Source organism: Dendronephthya gigantea, unplaced genomic scaffold (genome assembly GCF_004324835.1).
Source record: "Dendronephthya gigantea isolate DGI-Jeju-01 unplaced genomic scaffold, DenGig_1.0 000000F, whole genome shotgun sequence".
NCBI lineage: Eukaryota > Metazoa > Cnidaria > Anthozoa > Malacalcyonacea > Nephtheidae > Dendronephthya > Dendronephthya gigantea.
The window spans coordinates 3,253,518-3,273,145 of record NW_021163010.1 but is presented as its reverse complement, the minus strand read 5'-3'; the positions used below and the strand labels follow the sequence as shown (position 1 = coordinate 3,273,145).

General features: G+C 36.2%; 3 protein-coding genes across 5 annotated transcripts; 2 read left to right on the top strand and 1 right to left on the bottom strand.

Annotated features, from left to right (window-relative positions):
• The first annotated feature begins 117 nt into the window (after positions 1 to 117).
• On the top strand, positions 118 to 3,110 carry LOC114540078 (vacuolar-sorting protein SNF8-like). Of its 2 annotated transcripts, XM_028560466.1 has the most exons (10): positions 118 to 274; positions 380 to 430; positions 576 to 714; positions 822 to 874; positions 1,074 to 1,125; positions 1,339 to 1,411; positions 1,702 to 1,843; positions 1,971 to 2,045; positions 2,266 to 2,369; positions 3,024 to 3,110. In XM_028560466.1, the coding sequence occupies exons 1-9, from the start codon at positions 221 to 223 to the stop codon at positions 2,356 to 2,358; spliced, it is 732 nt and encodes a 243-aa protein (XP_028416267.1). In that variant the 5' UTR covers positions 118 to 220; the 3' UTR covers positions 2,359 to 2,369; positions 3,024 to 3,110. The 2 variants fall into 2 exon arrangements, with proteins under 2 accessions (XP_028416267.1, XP_028416209.1); XM_028560408.1 differs by lacking the exon at positions 3,024 to 3,110 and having other exon boundaries at positions 2,266 to 2,745.
• LOC114539918 (beta-galactosidase-like) lies at positions 2,747 to 9,045 on the bottom strand. Its single transcript, XM_028560395.1, has 11 exons — positions 8,724 to 9,045; positions 6,551 to 6,672; positions 6,101 to 6,129; positions 5,954 to 6,017; positions 5,698 to 5,792; positions 5,288 to 5,468; positions 4,660 to 4,881; positions 4,275 to 4,477; positions 3,915 to 4,106; positions 3,502 to 3,834; positions 2,747 to 3,212 (listed from the first exon to the last, which is right to left on the bottom strand). Exons 1-11 carry the CDS (start codon positions 8,951 to 8,953, stop codon positions 2,991 to 2,993), a joined length of 1,893 nt encoding a protein of 630 aa, XP_028416196.1. The 5' UTR covers positions 8,954 to 9,045; the 3' UTR covers positions 2,747 to 2,990.
• A 773-nt stretch (positions 9,046 to 9,818) lies between these two features.
• On the top strand, positions 9,819 to 19,411 carry LOC114518959 (amyloid beta A4 precursor protein-binding family B member 1-interacting protein-like). Of its 2 annotated transcripts, XM_028539013.1 has the most exons (17): positions 9,819 to 10,082; positions 10,337 to 10,403; positions 11,225 to 11,445; positions 11,704 to 11,766; positions 11,861 to 12,046; positions 12,276 to 12,347; positions 13,671 to 13,748; positions 13,867 to 14,029; positions 14,723 to 14,844; positions 14,937 to 15,011; positions 15,091 to 15,231; positions 15,465 to 15,575; positions 15,879 to 15,980; positions 16,091 to 16,222; positions 16,864 to 16,909; positions 17,237 to 17,343; positions 17,532 to 19,411. In XM_028539013.1, the coding sequence occupies exons 3-17, from the start codon at positions 11,242 to 11,244 to the stop codon at positions 18,135 to 18,137; spliced, it is 2,208 nt and encodes a 735-aa protein (XP_028394814.1). In that variant the 5' UTR covers positions 9,819 to 10,082; positions 10,337 to 10,403; positions 11,225 to 11,241; the 3' UTR covers positions 18,138 to 19,411. The 2 variants fall into 2 exon arrangements, with proteins under 2 accessions (XP_028394814.1, XP_028394822.1); XM_028539021.1 differs by lacking the exon at positions 10,337 to 10,403.
• The last annotated feature ends 217 nt before the right edge of the window (positions 19,412 to 19,628 follow it).

The window sequence follows — 19,628 nt, the reverse complement described above, 5'->3', positions numbered from 1 at the left end:
TCAAGAAACCGAAAATTGTTGATTTGTGTTTCAATGTTTTTCTCGGTTCTTCAGTCGATCCTGTTTTACCCGTTATCATCCTATTTTATCCCTAAAATTAGAAGGTCCACCAAAAATTTAGAATATGGAAACAAACTACATCAAAAAATAAACGTAAAAAGTAAAAACTAACTGTATGTTCATTACAAGAAGGTTATCTCAGTAGACATCCGGCAAAACAATGAGACGTGGACCGGGCGGTATTGGTGCTATTAATAAGCAAAGATTAGCAAAGGTAGTTTATACTACTTTATACTAGTTTATAGCTTTATTACAATTGTCAAAGTTATGGTCAAGGTGTTATAAATGAAAACGGTGTATGTATATTAATGTTTTTCAGGCTAAATATGAGCAAAAAGGGACTGCTATTGCTGATGCACAGATAACTCAGGTTTAATTAAAATCAGTTTACAAAAATATATAACGTGAAAACCAGGATATTAATATTTTACCAAAATAAAAATGTGGTAATAATTTGATGATTATTTGTCTGTCTGCAGTTGATAAACTATTAAACTATTATCCTGGCATTTTAGATGTCAAAGCAACTAGAATCATTTAAAACATATCTTGAAGAATTTGCTACCAAACACAAGTCTGATATCAAGAAAAATCCTGAATTTCGAGGTCATTTTCAGCAAATGTGTGCACGAATTGGAGTTGACCCTCTGGCATGTATGTCTTCAGTATTTTCTTGAATTTAGTTTTGAATTGGTGGTATGGGAATTAATTAATTTGTCATAGAGATTTATTACAAGATCAAATCATTTTTTCAATTCTAGCAAGCAAAGGATTCTGGGCTGAAATGTTAGGAGTAGGTGATTTTTATTATGAGGTGAGCGAAATGATAAATTTGTTTAGCACCATCAAACATGGTCAAGCATAGTTAACAGAAGTATTGTGATTATAATTAGGTTGCTGTTATGGTAATCAATATTAATTGACATAAATTAAACATTGTTAGCATATATGGTGTCATGACCATAAGGTGCAGTTTGTTACATAATGCAGCTATCAACATTACTTATTTACAGCTTGGTGTTCAGGCAATTGAAATTTGTATGGCAACAAGAACAAGAAATGGAGGTAAAAGCCTAAAGATCATTTCGTATTATGATTGACACATATGACATATAGATCTCACAGTAAATTATATAATGTATGTATGCTGATTAGAGATCTTAGCCCATTTTCTACAGTAGGTCTGTAAATAACTAACATTTAATTCAAGTTTTGCTTTTCATCTGGCAAATGCTTTACCAACATTAGATAATTTCAAATGATAATATTCATTAATAGGACTTCTAGCTCTTGATGAACTCCATCGTTTATTGTTGAAAGGAGGCGGAAAATCCAGACAAGATGTCACTGAGTGAGTCTTGTAGATGTAGTCATTACAAGTTTACTTCTTACATATATAGTGTGTGGTCCTGCCTTTCCAGTTACAAATCTTGCTATCTTATTGTCAGCTAGGTCTTTCTAATTCAACAATAACAACTATATATAAATCATCAATAACAACTATATATAAATCATCAATAACAACTATATCAACAACTATATAATCAAACTCATAAAAAGTACTACATAACTGAAAAAAAATGGAGGGCAGCTCTAAAATCAAGATTCCCCTGACCAGCTTTTTTAAAATTAATATCCTAGGGATGACCTAGCTCGTGCTATCAAGAAACTTCATACATTAGGAAGTGGCTTTCAAATTATTCCTGTTGGAAAAAGTAGAATAGTTCAATCTGTCCCTGGTGAATTGAATATGGACCACACTACAGTTCTACAGCTGGCACAGGTACTGTACATATAATGTAGTTAATCATATTTTAATATGGACCTCATTAAATATACTCTGACAGGTTGGTTGTAGTAAGTCAGTAATATTGCCATATTGTATCCTGATTAATTTGACATAAATTTAGGCAACCTCATACATTTCATTATCTGCTGTGAAGTCTCAGTTAGGATGGGAAGAGAAACGAGCAGTTCATGTTGTGGTAGGTACAAATATAGTATCCCAAGAAGGGAGAATATTATCAGATTCCGCTTATGTGTTCTCTAGTTTTCATAAAAATAGCTCTGAAAAGTTGGTATAGAATCATTTGCCTGCAAATCCAAAATGTTCAGCATGTGGCAAACCCTATTCAGCCCATCGTTTGTATCTATTGATGTCTCCAATTGAAAAAAAAAATTTTTCTTCCTCTCAAAATTCGTTAGGACCACATGATTCAAGAGGGTATGATTTGGATTGATGATCAAGATCCTAATGAACGTTTATATTGGTTTCCTGGACTGTTTAAGGATACTTAGCTACTGTCTAGGTAATTACTATTTGGAACTTAGACCTACGGAATGAGAGTAATTTCACCAAAAATTCAAAAATCATCAGTAAAAATGTGGGCCAGGTTTTTCAAAGTAGCGTCACGGTTCTCCAACTACATATAAATCGTTAAGAAGACTTTTTCTTTTTTCATTTTTAAAAAACCGATTCTACTGTTGTTATTTGAAAGAGTTCCTTCACTAAACTAAGGGCTTCTGTCGAACTCTGCTGATATAAGAATGAATCGAACTGCATATATCCGCATCATGTGGGTTGAAAATTTGCAAAAGATATATTTTTAAAATACCATTATCATAAGATTGTCAGATTGAACACGACCATTTGATATCGAAATTTTTTTTTCTTCAAGCCACGATGCCCACGAATATCAACTATTTCGCATTAAACCAAGGGTCAGTTGTACAAAAAACTCTTAACTACATTTTACGTAGTTAAGTTATAGTTAACAACAAAATATCCCGATTCTGATTTACCAATTCTTTCACAACCTATACATGTTACAACATTATGCTTATAATTTTTGTTGCTAATTATTATATTTTAAAATAATAGTCCCGTAAGAATTATCTTCCCCGTAGGAAGATTTTAAACCTGAACTGGTTCAGTGATAAACACTTGGCACTGTTCCATTTAGTATTGGTGTAGTAACGAACTCAACAAAACATGACGATTGTGTCAAACACGGGGCTTTATCCATCTCTAAGACAACAATATTATTGTGAGAATCGGCACGAAGCACATTAGCTGGAACATATAAAGTTATTTGAGGTCCTTCAACTGGCCAATAACGTCCAAGATTGAAGCCATTGATATATACTTGACCCTAAAACAAGACAGTAAACAATTCAGTGTATGAATGAAGTTGAATTTAGAATTACTGTTCAGTGTTACACCAAAAGAAAAGAGAGTTGTAAAATAATTAAAATGTAGTATTTTAAACGACTTGAATAGATATCAAAAACACTTGGATAGATATAAAAAACACTTGGATAGATAGAGCAACATAAGTAGAAATGCAGTAATTTCAACACTTTTTAAAGAGTTTCTAAAGAGAATCCTGTTATCTCCACGTGTATGAGGATTTAACCCGACGCAGTAGATCTAGTATATACCTTATTCCATCCTTTTAACATAAGATACGAGTCTTTTGGGGCTTTTATTGGTTGAACAATACTACCAGCATACACGCCAGATGGATCCTTCTCGTCAAAAGATTCTATTTTTCTGCTTTCGGCGTGTGTCATGGGTAAAAATGGCGCTACCTCCCAGTTGAGTAAAGTCTGTTTATTTAGGGTAACATTTTTTATTATGCCTTTGGGGTCAATCATTTTACTACCAGCGTTGATTCGTCCTTCGTTCTCAACAAGGATCATGAGATTTTTACAACTGTCATCTTCAATCTTCAACTCTGTGTGTCCGTTTCGGTCAATAATACCAAGACGTTTCTGCATGAAATACCATGCAAATATTAGAAGAAAAAATCAGATATCGGTACCGTATATTATAGTGGATAGACTAATCTTACCCTATCACAATAGACAACGCCTCTATCACGAATTCCTGGAACGTTTAATGTAGCAACATTTTGTAAGGAAATCACTGTCTTGTAAACGACAAAACCGTAGTAATATCCGAGTTGTTCCATGGAGATCGGATACTTTGATTTTGTCCAGGAGAAGATTGTGAAGTCATTAAGAATTTCTTGAAGCGAAATAACCTAAAAAAACGTATTTGGATATGTGTTATGAAAATGACATACGGGTACTCGTATTCGCAAATCGAGACAGCAAATCTAAACTTGGCCTTGAAGTCGGTGAAAATATTTATTGAGAATGTTTAGAGGGATCTTTGAGTTTTATTACCCATAAGTGAATTTACTACACACCTGTTCCATAGTAACTTTTCCGTAGGCTTGTTTGGGACCAGAGGGTGGTATAGGACCTGGAGGGATAGGTAGGTACTTTCCTATAACGTTTCTCACGGCATGATATTTATCCGTTATGTCCCCAGCCTCTGATAGTGGTGCATCGTAATCATAGCTTGTTGGTTGAGCTTGATATCTATCTGGATGATAGTTGTAGTTCGCCCCTTAAAATTTAGGGAAAAAACCCAAAATATATTTAAAATCTAAAAGCAATATTAATATCAAAGCTGAACGTGCAAAACTACTGGTGCAGAATTCAGGGGAATTTCCAATTATTCCTTTCGTCACAATACCATATACTAAGTTAAAAATTGGGCTAAAAAGACGTGTTGAAAATACACTCTACCATTCATAAATCCAAAGTTAGTCCCTCCAAAAAACATATACATGTTGACTGACGCATTTCTCTTTAAAATATCATCCAACATGCCGGCAACGACTTCAGAAGATCTGGTCTGGTGAGGTTTACCCCAATTATCTAACCAGCCTGTGTAGAACTCGCTGTTTACCAAAGGACCATGGGGTTGATATTTTCTCATCACTTCAAACGCCGCTGTTACATTATCACCTTCACAAGACAGAGAAATAGTCATTTCTGCATTTATTTAGAACTTATAAAGAAACCTTGAGCATGACATGCAAGAACATGCATGCAGGGTATATTACCAAAAGAAATGGCATAAATTTTAGATGAAGTCATAAAGTGGAAGGCTCGTGGTCGAAGGATATTGGTTCGTTAAGTTTATGAATGATTTCATCACCAGCCTACCGCGGACTACATTTCAAAATATACAAAAAAATTTGAAGCAGAAAAATTAGCTATTTTTTCTGCTGCATGCCTTCATCTCTACCGTGACAATGGTCCTCGGCCCTTCTGACGATGTCTGATGAGATCAAGCCAAGTGTGGTCAAGTGTTTCAAGGGAAAACACACTGGATAACTATGCCTATACGTCAAACCGCAAGTTAATATACCTGGTCCAAAGTCAACGGTGTTAAATAAAGTCGGAATTGTCCCACATTCCATTACACGTGTAACTGCGGGATTTGTGGTGAATAAGATAACGTCTTTTCCCAAAACATCTTCAAATAAACCTTGTAAATATTTCATATAATCATGATCACAGATTGGGTATATACCATATTCATTTTCAACCTAAAATTGAACATTATTTTTAGATGTTTGTTATGGGTCAATACAACCTGGATATTTAAATATTGATATATTGATCAAGCTGTCATGAAATCTTTTCATGTAAGCATAGAGAATTTTCCCGAAAAGAATTTTGACAATAAAGGTTGGATCAACCTTGGATACGAGTTTGTAAAGCTAGTGATTGATGGCAATGTGCCAATGATGCGTACGATGTTTATATATGTAATACCTGAACAGAAATGATAGGACCACCATTTACATACAGAAATGGCTTTATTTTACCAAGAAGTACCGTCATCCAAGATGTAACAGCGTCCATATATGCTATAGAAATAAAACAAAACAAACATGAAACTTTCCTTATCTTTGTTCTGAAAACAGCGCTTTCCTGAAACTGATCGTTTTCAGTCTAGGGACTCTATTGAAAGCAATAAGATAAACAACATGCAGGTTTGGCAATTATGCAAGGATACAACTGGACATACTTTTATCGTGAGATGAACGTATGACAATGGATTGATTCTTCAGGAGCCATGCTGGAAGACCTCCCTAAATAAAAAATATAATTTCACTCTTGATATATGGCTCAAATCCTTCAACAAAATGATATTTCGGAATGGTGGATCACTTACAAAATCCCATTCAGAACAGATATATGGTCCTACAAAGACATGGAGATAAAGTTAATTGACCTGATATGATGTCAAGGAATGGCAAAACTCTCCAAAGGGTAACTTCCGGGCGTCTGTTTTCATGCGGATGATGCGGTTCAAAAATAATCTTTAGACTGAGTTTAGTAACATAAGACTTGCGCGACTGCAAGTCTGCTGATAAATTATGATTATAATGATTAATGACAAAGTAATTAGGAACTTTATAACTGATTTTTCGCGAATTTGACAAGATTTGCCAACTCAGTTCATTGAATTGTTACTGAACTAACTGAAGACGTCGCATTTCATCGCGTCGAGTTAAGACATGGGATAACGAAGAGTAGAGAAAGATTCATCATCTCATATTGTCTTTTTGTCTAGTGTTTTGGTTAAAATGCGACGCCTAAAGTAAGCCTTGAACCTTAATACCTGGTCTTAAGACCATCAGTAGACCGGTTTCCTTGATCAATTGGATAAAAGCAAGAAGATCTGCATCGCCATCAAAATTATAATGTCCTGGGGTGGGTTCATGAATATTCCAAGGAACATAACTAAAGAAAAATTGTTTTTATTTTTATACTTTTTTAATCCGTTTAGATAAGATAAGGTAAAAGATGAAAATATTATAATGAAATAAAAGATAATTAAATAGAAGATGAAAATTCAATGACACTGAACTATAAGGGCATAACACCAGCTGTCCCATCAAAGACAAATGCCAGAATGATATTTATTATTCGCTTCCTAAAATTTGGCACACAGATTTAGAATTCTTTGCAAATTGCAATAACAGTTTTAAAATAGTTTGAGTCATTGAGTGGGAGGGTGCAATCCTCTCTTCACTGGTAAGACCGTCTTGTGATGCTCAACCCACGGAGTACATAATCTCAATCTTCATTATCTTAGTTGCATTCGCGCAACGCGCCTGAAAGGGGATCTCTTGCTCACAAGAGACTTGAGAGCCAGGCTTCCACTTGCACTGACCTCAGAGTCTTGTAAACGAGTATTGAATTACATATAATCCCGGTCTCGTTTTTTAATGCGTTCCGAATCACAACCGGTGGGTGAGTATAAATGTTTGGAAGTCTGCCAAGCTCAGTGGTCAATGACTCAACGTGAATTATGCAAATTTGATAGCGTCTTTTAAACAACATGGCGTCAAATTCGCGTAAAGTTTTTGCTATTCTGCAAATGGTAAAAAAACGACCGAAAAACTTATCCTTAAAGATGATGTAAAGTCCGTTCTGAATAATATTCCTCAATTTAAATGGGAGGATATTGTAGACAAAAAGGAAATTGGATGTGGCAGTTTTGGTGTGATTTAAGGTGATATAAGGACACGTAATGTAGTTAGCTACAACAATAATTTTATGACTTTGAGCAAGAGGCATTATAGCTATAATCTTTTGTTATTGTGTATTCTTTCTTTTATACTATTACTGTGGTATAAAAAATTAGTATAGACTTATGAGCGATCCTTCATTTATGAATATATGTATAATTTACGTTGACTCCGTCAGTCTCCGTGTTTTCCAAACATTTATACTCCATGTTTTCCATGTTTTTGGCAGACTACGTGTTTTCCATAATTTTTGACTCCGTGTTTTCCAATATTATTACGCCAGACTCCGTAATTTTTACTCCGGGACTCCGGCTCCGAAACTCCGGCTCCGGAACTTCGACTCCGTGTTATCCATGTTACCGGCACTTGTGACCAAGGTCATTACGACTTAGGAGAAACCTGACAGCATATAATCATCAGTCACCACGCGTCAGTCAGGAAGTGTTACTGAACACAGATTAAATGCACTTATGAAATTAACTTATGAGGAGTTTAATTTCACTCAGGGGCACCTCAGTCAAAAAGCTATAAAAAGCCCTGATGCACTAAAATATTTGATTTTTCCATGATCAGATAGATAATGGAAGAAAACTATAAGGTACACACTTTAAAAAATTGTGTGCACTTTAAAAAATTGGCAATTGTAACACTGCAAAATGCCATGGGATTGTCCAACAGATGATTTATATAGGTGTGAAGTTGAACTGTCACATATAGATTGAATCAGGACTAGCTAGCCTGGGTATAGTGTGTGGTATTGCTAAATCATGTACCATTCTTATTAAAGTGTTGGTGTCCCCTAAAATTCCTCGAATCAATATAAACAGTGACTAGGCCAGATTGCCTTATTCGCCAATATTAATGTCATGGGTTGTAGGGATAATTGGGTTGCATGATGCACTGGAAATTAAAAAATAAATTTAGTGATTAGAAGGGCTTTTCAATTTACCCCCCCAAAAAATTGCTGTTGGTACAGTCAATGAAACAACCAGAAGTTGCCCCCCCCTGTAAATGAAAATGAACTTGGAGATTAACCTGGTTAAATCAAATCAGTGTTCCCTGTGTTGTATGGGACTATAAGGGAGCCAGCCACTGTGTTTCTGTGAATCAGTGTATGACATGTACGCAATTATAAATAGTGTCCAATGCCTTTTTATCATCTTACTCGTGTCTAGAACAGTACAAATGGACGATCCATCGAGCGTTAAGTCGCAATTCACTATTTAATGGTTCAGAAATAACCAAGCTCACTAGCCTCACCTCTGCACAGCATTGAGACCTGAGGCTTTGATCTTCAATAGTCTATCCTTCCAGTAGAATCTTGGCGCTCTAAAATAATGAAAACCGCCGGAAATATAACGAAATTCTTTTCCATCTTTAAGAAAACAATCGCGTTCGTAGTCAATCGTGAATGATCTGCACAATGCCAACTCCAAATGCACCACGAAAAGTGGAATAATGGCGTAAAATATAATTGTTGATAGCCTCATTCTTTCTTCCTTGGCTTTTGTGTTGATACACTAACTATTCAGTTATTCAGAGTAGTTTAGAAATCCCAAAATCAAGGAATCAGTTGACCATCAATAATTATCACCTGACCGGAAAGGAAACGAAACCCTGTTGATTTAAAAAAGGCAAAGTGCAAGAGTGTTGCATGTCCATGCCATATTATATAATATTATTTCTACAGGTTCAGTCAATGTTTTCAATCAATGGTCGACCATAGAAAACAAATCAAAATTTCACGGGTAGTTTACAAATAAGCCGGTCAATTCAATTGCTGGACCTGGGGACTTAATAAGATAGTTTTTATGATACTTGGTATTTTGTACGTCAAAACAGTAAACTCTAAGGAGCTTGTTGTTAAAGTCAGCCGAGTGAAAACGTTTATAGTTCGAAACTCATTTGTTTCGAAATGGCAAATATCACTCAAATATGTACTTAGTTAATTCATAATTTGGGAATTTTAGTACCATATCAACAGTTTCTAGTACTGGTAAAAAAAAACGTGAGTGATAAAGTAGTTAATAGTACTAGTAAAAAAAAATGAAACCCTAGCAACTGAACTAGGGAGTCACTTCACTTGGCATTGAGTGTTCAACAAACCAGGAACAGGGAATTGTTAAAGAAGTGTAAGGAACTAGCACCAACACCAGAAACTACTAAGAAAGGAACAAGGGACACGAAAACCCCGGAACCTTTAAGGGACGGAAAATGCGGAACCCTCTAAACAAAGATCAAGAAAAAAAGGGAAACTTGATAAAGAGCTTTAAGCTTTAATTAGAATGGGAAATCTATTAACCATTAAGGTCAGGTTTCAGTGTTTATATATTCTATAGACACTTTTCAGTCGGCGAACCACTCAATAAATTATTTCTACCTGACTGATCACTATCTCGTATCTCGCCGATGAATCAGGAATGTTGATTAGTAATTGATTAGTAACGATCATAGTGACAGACGTCACGTACCGGAAACCCGGTGTTAAAAGCCCGAACGGGTAATGGACCACCAACAAAGTCAACAAGTGTACATGAAATTAAAAATAAATTCCGAGGGTCGGTCATGTAAATGACAATTTAAATCCTTAAAAGAGAGCGTGGACATTCACTATTAAAGGTAAATGTGAAGTTTCTAAATATTTTGTTTTTATGTCTCCTTGGTTAGAAGATTGGATACTCATTGGCCCATCCCAATGGCCCAAAATACCGTGTCTGAGGTTTCAGGTTTGCGATGTTAAGAATTTGAAAGAAGGCCAATATACAAGGCATAAATTATTTGTGGGAAAACGATATAGCTTCTTGTAAAACACGCCGATTTTTAAGCGTCCACCGGTGAAGAATTTTAAAATTCAAACTTTCTTTTGTCAATAGTCAGTCCTTGATCGAGACATACATACATAAACGTAAAGTTATAATCGGATGTGACTTCGTGTGCAAGGTAATATTTACAATTATACATGTAGAAAATCGTACATTTTACACTGATATTGAGTGTGGTAATTATTGACTTGGCTGTTTTATAATAAACTAGGAATATGAATTTTATTAATTTTCATTAACTTTTCTTATAAATTACGAGATATGAGATATCAACAGCCATTGTGAATTTAAAGCTTTGTATACTCGTAATGTATTAAACCGGAATCGTAATATATATACTATCAATTAACCTCGTTTAGGGTTAGTCACTCGGTTATTTTAGCCCGACTATTACAATGAATTAACAAGGAACTTGGTCTTCGGGAATAATTATTGTCGTGATATTTATATACAAACTTTATTTTAACCATTGTTATGACTACAATTATTGAACACGTGATGTTGTGTTTGAGGCATTCCTAATTTTATAATTGTGACATTTTATTGCATTGTGAAGGTGGTTATTTCGAAACTGCAAATTACTCTACTGCTTTTAAGTGTGGCCTTTTTTAATCTAGAAATCGATGTGATATACTAGTGCAGTAGTCCAACTGATAATTCTTGAGTAAACATATTAAACAAATACTATGTACTTCAAGAATGTGAAAAAGCATACATTGAACTGGATGTGTAAAGGCATGCTATTTTATACCTAAAAAGGCAAGGACATACTGTAACATCTGTAGTGTGATGTTATGGATTGATACCAGTTTAATTCAAATGTCACCTGGACATGGTTATGTTTGTTTAAACTTGTTGTTTAAATGCAAAAGACATTAAAAGCATTATCTGACTTACAAAGATAAAATTTTAATTTTAGTTTTAATTTTAAACTACAAGGTATATGTACAAATACAATGGATACTAATGGTTATGAGATGAGCACTTCTATTGGTTCAGAAGATGCAACAAGCTTAGCTTCATATTATGACAATGCAAACTCTGGGAGGACGTCCAGTAGTTTTGAAGAACAAAGTGATGAAAGTGAATCTGAACATGAACTAGATGATCATGAGGCTGATATTGATAAGATGTTAATGGACCTTGAGGGTTTTCAAGTGGTAAGATATCTTCCATGCACTAGTATAATCATAACTACCTACCATCATCTACCACTAAGATTCTCCTGAACTTTGTCATGTATTCATATATCCATGCTATAAAAAACAATTGTATAAATTTGTATAGCATTAAAGGCATTAAAAAATGAACAGCAAGAAAATACATTTCTTCCAAATCATGTAATCTAGTACCAAGTAAATTTTTTATAGCAACAATATGTTGGAGAAGAACTTGGCTTTAATTTATTTTTGCTGTAGGAACTGATCCAACCTGATGGTCAACAAGTTGAGGAAGAGCCACCAGAAAACAATGAACCATTGGTACAGTTCATCTCTGAATATGCAAACTAAATATGCAAATAGCCATACTTAGTGTACTCTTAAAATTCAACAAAAAATTTAAACTGTTCTTCAGGATGAAATATCGTTTTCAATGAATGCTATTGAGGAAAGTGGAGATGTAGATTTAGATGCACTATTAGAAGATCTCTGCATTATGGAGAAAGATCTGCAAATAGATGTTAAGGTATCTGAACCAGCTGAAGCAAGATCCCCATCACCATCCAAGCTTGCCAATAGCAGATTGTCATCTCCTGTCAAGGTAAGAAAGTTTTTAAAGTGCAAAAAGGTTGAAACACTATTGCCTCAAAAATAACAACAGCCCAGGTTAATTACTGCTATTTACCTGTAATAAAATAATATGAATGAATTAAGATCAGCTGCAGATGAAAATGCTGCAGAATTTGTAGTACTGATAAAGAATATCAAAACAGAATTTTTGGACTTCAAATGTCTGTAAGTTCCTTACCTAATTCTGACTTACTTTTTAGGTCACAGCAGATGTGAAGATGCAGTTAGAAGCATTAGGAGAGGAACTAGAAAGTCGAGAGGAACTAACTCTTGTAAGATATTAAATTATGCAAATTTTTAGAGGAACTGTCACAGACTCACTTCCTTAAACTCACTCCTACATAGACTATATCCCAACACGACTGTATTTTATGAGTAGAAAAAAGTGTCACTAAATCTTTCCAACGGTCAGTTGCCCCTGGTGCGAAACGGAAATTTTTCCCACTTAATATCAATAGAGGTTCCTGTGTGTTGGTTTAACCATTTCAGAACTATAAATCCTACAGCCGATTTAACGGAAGTGTTAATCACGTTCGTTGTGGGCGTTGCATTGTGACGTTTCTATAGAAGTAAATTGACGTTTCTAAGCGGGCTGAGCCGCCCTTGTTCATTTAGGTGCAAATGTAGAGTGTAAGCAAAAAAGGACGCTCCTATCAGGCAGGAAAAGCACTATCATTAGACCTGAGGTCAAGTATTGCAGATAAACTACAATAGAAAGGGGCGGAAATACAAGAACGGGCAATTTTTCCTGACGATATATTGATGTTGCAAAGGAACTAAATTTGTCCTCAGTAGTGGTTTCAATTTCAGATGAAATACTTTGTATTTTATTGCAACGCCCACAACGAACGTGATTCACACTTCCGTTAAACGCTCAACCTGAATCGGCTGTATTCCGATGATGATACTGTCCTACCCTTCGAAACAGGTTGTAGTAGGAACTCTGCAGGAATGCTGTCCTCACTGGCAAAAGGTCTCTGGAAAAATATCAAAGCTCGAAAATTGAAATTAGCTGCTAATCACGGTGCTGCATTTCCCTCAAACAGTCTTTTTAACCTGGCTAGCAATTGTGACGCTGATCAAGAATCTTGCGTTTCGAGTATTATATCATATCTTTTATACTAAAAAAGCTACTGTAAATAATTTTACTTTTCCAATTCTGAGTAGTCGCCCGTTCCCGTGATTTACGACCTTCTCTCACCTTCATGTTATTAACCTGCGTGATTTATTACGCTCTCTGGTGTAATATGAATATTTTGCGTCATTTTCTCAGGACTCCTTTATTCAGAATGGCCGTCTGCACATTATTTTATTGTAAAATGAACACATCAAAAAATCAACGATATGTATAACTGGGGCAATATATACCCGAGAACTATAGATTTAATCTCATATTAATACCATATTAGTTGTTAGGTCAACCAGTAATTTCCTTATTATAATAACAAAAAAAGGTCAAGTTAGGTTAGCCCGTGTCTGGGCTTGTACCCAGGGTTGCATAAAGTCGGATCGGTCTTTCACTAAGTGGTATTCACTAAGTGGTATTTCTTGTCTGAGTGATGTCATTTCTAATCAGTCTCTCTATGCTCTCTCAGGAAGAACAACAAGCGAAATTTAAAGAAGAAAAGATCCGTATTGCGATGGAAAAATTACGAGAGGCCAGAATCAAGAAGGTAATTACTAATTCAAGGCGTATGTGGTTTAGATAAATGTCATATGTTTTTATGGTTTCAACAGATTCTTATTTTTCGAGTTTTCACTTTATTGATATATTTGTTTTGTTCTGTTTAGCTGGTAATCAAAGTATTTAACGATGAAGATCCGACATCCAAGACAATCATTGTTGATCAGTCTTGGACTTCGTGGATGGTGTGTAAAAAAATGATCGTGAAATACGACAGAGAAGCAAGTACTAATTGGGTGTTGGAGGAAAGACAACCTGGAAACCAATTACGTATGTATATAATTGTACATCAAATATCACCAACGGATTAAACAGGATTAGGCACATATGCACAGCCATGCATGCAGTGAAGTCATATAGCGCAAATATATATATATATAACGCAACATCGTAGAAGCGCACTAATAAGGCCGGATGTTCTGACAGCGAAGTGCTTAGAAATGCCGAAGCTCCTAAGAAAACTATACGACATTATATTAACACTGTTGTCGGTTGGCTAACGAGACAGGCGTGTCAGAGTTTCTACCTCCAAATCCCGGGCCATTCTTGCCTCAATATGAACATGGCGTTCCTCCATCATGACGCTAATGAGTATAATGAGTAATAACATTGTGCTGCAGTATACATACGTACTCACCATAAAATTCTTTAAAACATATTTAACGCATTTTCCTAGAAACGTATTTTCTCAGAAACGTATTTCCCAGAACGTATTTTACTTTTCACGCACAGCATGAATGTGTTAAGTTGCAAAAATTTGTTATGCAAAACCTTTCATACCGATGCGAAATTCGCGATCTATCACTATAGCAATACTAATGCCTTTTTCACCACTTCGATGCAAAAATTACACAAATACACCGATACTTGTCGTTGTCGACTGAGAAAAATTGATGATACCACTTTAGAACATGCATCTGAGCGTAACGCCGATGTGGCTGACTGGACTGTTCTGTCTTGCAGATCGTGTTTTAGAAGATCACGAATGTGTAGTTGACGTTGTTTCGCAATGGCCGCGGGAAACGGATAATCAGTTGGTATTCACTATGAGAAGAGATAAATATGTTTTATTTAAAAATCCACAGGTAGAGTGAATCACGCCGTGAATGGATTATGGATCTTCTTTCTGACGTTAATCTCTTTTTGTAATTGTTGAAAATATCAATGTTTTGTTCAGAATTATTTGCTATCGAGTGACACACATGAAGGTTCAGCACGATTAGCAGAACAGAGTAAAGATACTCTAATAAGCGTAAGTTATCATAATGTTTCCTTTTCTTCGAACATCGCTAGCTGGTATTTTCTTCAATGGCTCTTGTGTGTGTATTCAGGAGTTCTTCAAACCCGATGCAATGCGTCTTCCCAACCTTGATGGAATATTGTATTTGAAAGAAGGAAGAAAAACCTGGAAGAAACATTACTTTCTCTTGAGAGCTTCGGGGATTTACTACACACCAAAAGGAAAAACAAAGGTCTGATTCCTCTGTTATTATATATAAGGCATTAGCGTATTAATTCTCAAATTTGAAACTTCTAACGAGCAATTTGATTGGATAAAACGATCAGAACAGTACCGCGCGATATTTAATCAATGAAAAATGCTGGGCAAGTTTACACCGTTGGATGCCGCAATAATAAGTGGCGAGCTTGTTGACTTCATACTTGTTGCATGGCTAACAGTATGTCTCATACACGTGTGTTTTAGAATCAACGAAACTTGTCTTGTCTTGTATCGTTTGAGAATACATACGTTTACACAACAACAGAATTCAGAAAAAATCAAAAAGCCCCCACGGACCATTGCTTTGTTGTCAAGGTAGGTAATTCAACCTCCAATCATTGAATCAAATGAAGACTGTGTTTTTCGTTGAGGTGTTTCGAGGGGTTTAGAACTGCTTTCAACTGTACATCGATAGAACAGTTCCTCCTACACCCCTTCCTGTTCCTAGCGACGTATTCATCCACTGCAACACTCTATGTCCGTTATTCTAGTTTCATCCGCGTTATATGAGGCCATGTATCCCAGGGTTATAAATAACCAGTTCTGAAGGCCTCTAACATAGTTTTTTAAAACGTCCCTTTGTAAATATTTTATGTTCGCTTTTTTCTGGCCCTATAGCCTTGTATTTCCAAAGATCTTGAATCAAGACAAGTGAAGTGCCTGTGTGCAAGTGATGCCAAAACGATGCAACGATGGGTTACCTGTATACGGGTGGGAAAGGTGAGCGCTTCGTGTTTAAGTGTGAGTAATATAATAGTGTGAATAATAATAACGGTGCTGGTATATCATATAGAAGAATATAGTCTATTTACATTCAAAAATTTTTTTAGTTTGGTTATCAGATGTTAGAAAATAAGAACAATGTTCATCAAGAGGTGGAAGATCTCACTGTTGGAACGATAAAGAGACAACGGTCATTATCTTCAGGTTCCAGTTCAAGCTCAGAGCTCGGATCTTTACAGGTAACGAGGAGTGGAAATGTTTACTTTACAAAAAAAAGTAGAATCAACACTATAACAATGAAAATGGTCCTTCTTGCTGTAATAAAATTTATGTATTATTTCATTCACATAGAAATCCCACACATGCAGACGAGCATGCATATAATTAGTATTTCCTTACCAAGTTTTATAATCTTTCCTGGTTGGCCGTACACGCAGATTGAATTTCCAGTTTAAAAGCTTGTTAATATTTTTCGTACACAAGTGCAATGAGACTTAGGAAAATTATCTATTTGGTTGAGCGGAACTATAACAGAGTTAATAATTTTCTTGTATGATTGCATGGCGACTTTAGTAATTATAATAACTTGTAGGTACACCACGTAAGTATTAAATACTGCAAAGCTTTCGGTCCGTTAACCCGGACCTTCATCAGTGCAATTACTTGAATACACGTTTGCGCGTCACTTAAATATCATGTTACTAATCACGACTAACATGATATTTAAGTGACGCGCAAACGTGTATTCAAGTAATTGCACTGATGAAGGTCCGGGTTAACGGACCGAAAGCTTTGCAGTATTTAATACTTACGTGGTGTACCTACAAGTTATTATAATTATAACAGAGTTGCAATATGAATTTTCAAATTACATTTCCAGGAGAATGGATCAAGAGGCCGAGCTCGCTCTGATGTTACTGATCACCGTGAGTAGAATTTTGGTGAACAATTGTATTTTTACTTATTTCCTCTATTTTCTGTTCTATACTTTCTGTTCAAAAATTGGAAGTGTATTGTGTAGGAAAATTAGACTGGCCAGTACCCAATTGTAAATATTTTGGAGTCTAAGCATATTATCATTTTGATAATTTTGCTAACAAACACACATTCTAACATCGCTTACAGCTGGTACAGCCCCACCAAATGACGGGCGTCCGGCCTGCAACTCACTACAAAACCGCGCTGAATTTGTGTGCGAGGAGGGAAGATTATGGTGCCACCGTTTTTTAAATTGAGTTCCGTATTCGCTTTAGCTCACAGAAAAGGCACTATCCGCAAGAAGGAAGTTCCCATTCAAGGTTCAACAACTCTGGCAAAATTGTTCCAACAGGCTTGGAAGAAAGGTGCTGAAGCTGAAAAGGTAAATCTCAAAAGTTTGTTTCAATCTTATACGACAACTAAACTTTGCCCTTTAGTAACCCCCACTGTCGTGATAACGATTACCCAAGTCTGTGGAAGGTTTGCTGCATCTACCTAGAAGGCTACTATTTTATTTATCTAACCCCGACTGATTGCTGTACTCCACGTGTATAACATTCTATTTCTTAGGCACTATCTCCTACCTCACCACCTACACCATTCTCCCCAAGAACTGCCCAAACTCCTCATTCTGGACCGAAATCGTTCTTTGTTGGAAATGAAAAGTTGCGGAACTTAGATAACATCCGAGAAGAAGGTGATACTAATCATTCTAATAAACCGCTTGTTCTTGATCCTGCTCCACCCGCACGACGATCCTTCAGTAACCAAGGAAATAACTCTGTCCCCCGACCACCCTCGCCCCCGCTGCCGCCCTCGCTGCCGCCCTCGCTGCCGAATGTTCTACGAATCGAACCCGCCGATACGAATGAGGAAGAGATACCATCGCCGTCAAGAAATGGTCTTGAACCGCCGCAAAATCCTCCTCGTGGATTAACGCCTCCCCCGCCACCACCTCCCTTACAACGACCGGATAGTCCGTCATTTAATGATGACTTTCCTCTTCCACCACCTCCCATGTTACCAAGTCCGAATGACGAAATCTCCCCTGGTGACCCTAGGAAGGGAAAGCCTGAAATTCATTTTCCCCCTCCTCCTCCCATTCATGCAAACAATTCTGGCCCTCCTCCACCCCCTCCTCCCCCGCCTCTTCCAGTAAATTCTACAAATTTTTAAATTTTATTAAATAATAGTTGGTGAAAAATAAACATGGTTGAAAAGTATGCACAAGTTTTTAATTCATCGTTTTGCGAGAGGAGGTCACGACGAGGGATGAATACATGCATGACCTCGCGAAACGTAGCGCGTCTTTTGCTCCGTTTAGACGTCCGTATGAGAAATTGAACGGCGCAAGTTTGTGTTTTGATCCAAACCCGAACCTTGATAACTTGATAGATTTTAGCTGGTGGCGGGCAAAGTGCCCTCAACTGTGCTTAACACATATTCTTTGGCGCTAGTTTCAATATACATAAAACGTTCACTTGTCTATGTATCGGCCGTCGAGATGTTCTCACAAACATTTTTCAATCAGTCTTTTAATATGAATGACTATTGTCTAGTCCTTTTCTGTGGTCATAACTGCATGCCGTCAACCATGTTTCAGCTGTTCAAAGAAAACCATGTTTATTTTCCATCAACTAGGTTGATGACTTCACACAATCACAAATATTAATTCGTATTTAAATATAGGGACAATATTTTATAAACATCGTCTTGGAGAAATAATCTTTAAAGTAATTAATTTATATTAACATTCATTTCAATGATAGTATGGAATACTTATAGGATGTTAATGAAAAGAAATATATCTTAAGATGACAACATTACACGGGACTGCCTATATGCAGGTGACCATGCAATCGCGTTAAATATTCCAACGAATGTATCGTCAGAACGAAGCAGTGATGCTTATTACATAAAAGCAGTGGCCAAATGGATGGATTTTCAGTTCTCTAGCAACGCAGCTTTATTATTCGTGTCACACCTCTCACCATTTATTAATCACTTGCAACGGACTATAGAAATATGCAAAACAACAACAAGTTGTTGTTTTTTTCAAACAGTCGTTTGCTTCTCATGCATTTGAAACAATAGTTAATCAATTGATGTATTGTTAATGCGCTCGGCATATAAGAAGCACCACGTTTTAACAGGCCTTTTACTGTAAAGTGTCCGCATCGATGCATAAAGTGCATTGTCCGTTGGAATGTTCTCACTCAGACTTTATACTCTCGAAGAAGGAATGATCACTCGAAGAAGTTTAGGAAAAGTTGGAAGAATCTTGCTCAGGTACATGGTACCGGTCATGATTGGTTTAAGAATGGCTTGGTTTTGGCTTTGCAACTATTAATTCATGGTCGTGTTGATTTGAAATTGAATAGCCAGAGGCATTAGCAACTGGAAGCATATTCTTTCCGATTTTCATTACTATATCTTGTATATTTTGATTGAAAATGTGAAATGCATGCAAGTGAGCTGTTAACTTGATTTTGCGCGGTTTTTCCTTCCTTATTTCATTTTTGAACGAAATATACTGCGGAGAAGTTTCTATACAGAGCGAAAACAGTGTGTTTTTTATTAAATGATGCGTGATGCGTCTCCGAAATCCGAATGACTGACCAGACTAGTCCCTAGTCCTCTTTAGGGGCTGTTTACATGAGCCCGGTT

Coding starts and splice junctions, on each gene's coding strand:
- LOC114539918 (XM_028560395.1), bottom strand. CDS start 8,953: ATGAGGCTATCAACAATTATATTTTACGCCATTATTCCACTTTTCGTG. Junction 5,469..5,697: donor GTCCTATCATTTCTGTTCAG/GTATTACATATA, acceptor GTTCAATTTTAG/GTTGAAAATGAATATGGTAT. Junction 3,213..3,501: donor TGTTAAAAGGATGGAATAAG/GTATATACTAGA, acceptor GTCTTGTTTTAG/GGTCAAGTATATATCAATGG.
- LOC114518959 (XM_028539021.1), top strand. CDS start 11,242: ATGGATACTAATGGTTATGAGATGAGCACTTCTATTGGTTCAGAAGAT. Junction 16,223..16,863: donor CAGAGCTCGGATCTTTACAG/GTAACGAGGAGT, acceptor TTACATTTCCAG/GAGAATGGATCAAGAGGCCG. Junction 17,344..17,531: donor AAGGTGCTGAAGCTGAAAAG/GTAAATCTCAAA, acceptor TCTATTTCTTAG/GCACTATCTCCTACCTCACC.
- LOC114540078 (XM_028560466.1), top strand. CDS start 221: ATGAGACGTGGACCGGGCGGTATTGGTGCTATTAATAAGCAAAGATTA. Junction 715..821: donor TGGAGTTGACCCTCTGGCAT/GTATGTCTTCAG, acceptor TTTCAATTCTAG/CAAGCAAAGGATTCTGGGCT. Junction 1,412..1,701: donor TCCAGACAAGATGTCACTGA/GTGAGTCTTGTA, acceptor TTAATATCCTAG/GGATGACCTAGCTCGTGCTA.